This window comes from Aulonocara stuartgranti (genome assembly GCF_965226115.1).
Source record: "Aulonocara stuartgranti genome assembly, chromosome: 7".
In the NCBI taxonomy this organism is placed as follows: Eukaryota; Metazoa; Chordata; class Actinopteri; order Cichliformes; family Cichlidae; genus Aulonocara; species Aulonocara stuartgranti.
The window spans coordinates 42,951,580-42,953,516 of NC_138945.1; the positions used below are offsets into that span (position 1 = coordinate 42,951,580).

Below are 1,937 nucleotides of genomic sequence, written 5' to 3' on the forward strand. Positions count from 1 at the left end.
GCTTCCCAGTCTGTAGCTCAACCATTAGCCTCCCTTAAGCCACAATTTTCACACTGTTTTTCCACCGCCGTTTCTGAGCAGGGAGACAAACTGTTACATTACGGACCTGTTCCTCAACAGCTGGCAACATTAGTGACTGTTACTCACTCCGGGGCTTCCCCAGAGGCGGGGTTGCTGCCCTCAGCTTACTCTGGACCCCTGGTGGCCAGCTGTGAACTGCACCGGGCTGTCACTGCCTGAGCAGGGTCAGTGCTCTGCGCAGCTGCAGCCCTCCGTATGTGTGCCAGAGGCCCACGTGCCTACTGGTTTTGTTTCACATGTGCCAGAGGCCCACGTGCCTACTGGTTTTGTTTCACATGTGCCAGAGGCCCACGTGCCTACTGGTTTTGTTTCATGTGTGCCAGAGGCCCACGTGCCTGCTGGTTTTGTTTCATGTGTGCCAGAGGCCCACGTGCCTACTGGCTTTGTTTCATGTGTGCCGGGGGCCCCGGTGCCCACTGGTTCTGTGGCTGTTTTCGCTGGGGGGCCCGAGGAGCCCGTCCAGTCTCCCGCTTCGCCTGCTGGGGGGCCCGAGGAGCCCGTCCAGCCTCCTGTTTCGCCTGCTGGGGGGCCCGAGGAGCCCGTCCAGCCTCCTGCTTCGCCTGCTGGGAGGCCCGAGGATCCCGTCCGGCCACCTGTGGCTGCTTCTCCACCTGTGGCTGCTTCTCCACCTGTGGCTGCAGCGCCGCCTCCTGCAGTATCATCACCTGCAGCGCTACCACCTGCTACTGCCACGCCTCAGCCTGAAGCTTCAGCCTCGCCTGATTCTGGTCCAGCTTCATCCTCACCTGGCCCAGCTTCAGCTACAGCGTCAGCTTCGCCTGGCCCAGCTTCAGCTGCAGCTTCTTCATCGCCTGGCCCGGTTTCACCTTCGCCTGGCCCGGTTTCATCTTCGCCTGGCCCGGCTTCATCTTCGCCTGGCCCGGCTTCATCTTCGCCTGGTCCGGCTTCATCTTCGTCTGGTCCGGCTTCATCTTCGTCTGGTCCAGCTTCAGCTTCATCTTCGTCTGGTCCATCATCAGCATCATCAGCATCGTCTGGTCCAGCCTCCGTGTCTGCATCCTCGCCTGGTCCAGCCTCCGTGTCTGCATCCTCGCCTGGTCCAGCCTCCGTGTCTGCATCCTCGTCTGGTCCAGCCTCCGTGTCTGCATCCTCGCCTGGTCCAGCCTCCGTGTCTGCATCCTCGTCTGGTCCAGCCTTCGTGTCTGCATCATCATCTCCGCCTGCTGCGGTCCCGGCTTCCGTGCCCTCAGCCTCGCCTGGCCCAGCCTCGTTTGGGTCTGGAGCTAAACGGCCGTTTTCTGGACCGCTGGCTAGGCTACTGGCCGAGCACCATCGCCTGAGTGGCCGCCGTTGCCTTCCGCACGGCCGGCCCCCGGACCGCCATCGCCTGTGTGGCCGCCGCTGCCTTCCGCACGGCCGGCCTCCTGAACTCTTTACGCGCCGCCGTTGCCTTCCGCACGGCCGGCCTCCTGAACTCTTTACGCGCCGCCGTTGCCTTCCGCACGGCCGGCCTCCTGAACTCTTTACGCGCCGCCGCTGCCTTCTTCGTGGACGGCCTCCTGAACTGTGCTTTGGACTCTGCTCCCCTGTGGGTTTTGTGTTCATCTTTGTTTTGGGACTCTGGGGCCTCCGTCCGTGGTCGTGGTCCGGTCCCTCCGTCCTGGGCCCCCTGCCGCCCGCCCGGATCTGGTGGTGTGTTTCTGTGGCTGTCGGGGGCCAGCCCTTGAGGGGGGGGGGTACTGTCATGGTCCTGCGACCATGACTCAGTGACTTTGTTTATGTACTTATTGTTATTACTTTCATTATTATTCATGGCTGTTTTGGGATGGTTTGTGTTTGGGATTTTAGACACTGGGTTCTGGGTTTGTGCTCCCTCTGTTGGTCCCTGGTGTTAG

The 1,937-nt window shown here is 61.7% G+C and overlaps 1 protein-coding gene across 1 annotated transcript; it reads right to left on the bottom strand.

Moving 5' to 3' along the window:
* Positions 1–684: 684 nt before the first annotated feature.
* LOC309712212 (uncharacterized protein) lies at positions 685–1,180 on the bottom strand. Its single transcript, XM_082542854.1, has 2 exons — positions 747–1,180; positions 685–716 (listed from the first exon to the last, which is right to left on the bottom strand). The coding sequence occupies exon 1, from the start codon at positions 1,158–1,160 to the stop codon at positions 843–845; it is 318 nt and encodes a 105-aa protein (XP_082398980.1). The 5' UTR covers positions 1,161–1,180; the 3' UTR covers positions 685–716; positions 747–842.
* Between the last annotated feature and the right edge of the window lie 757 nt (positions 1,181–1,937).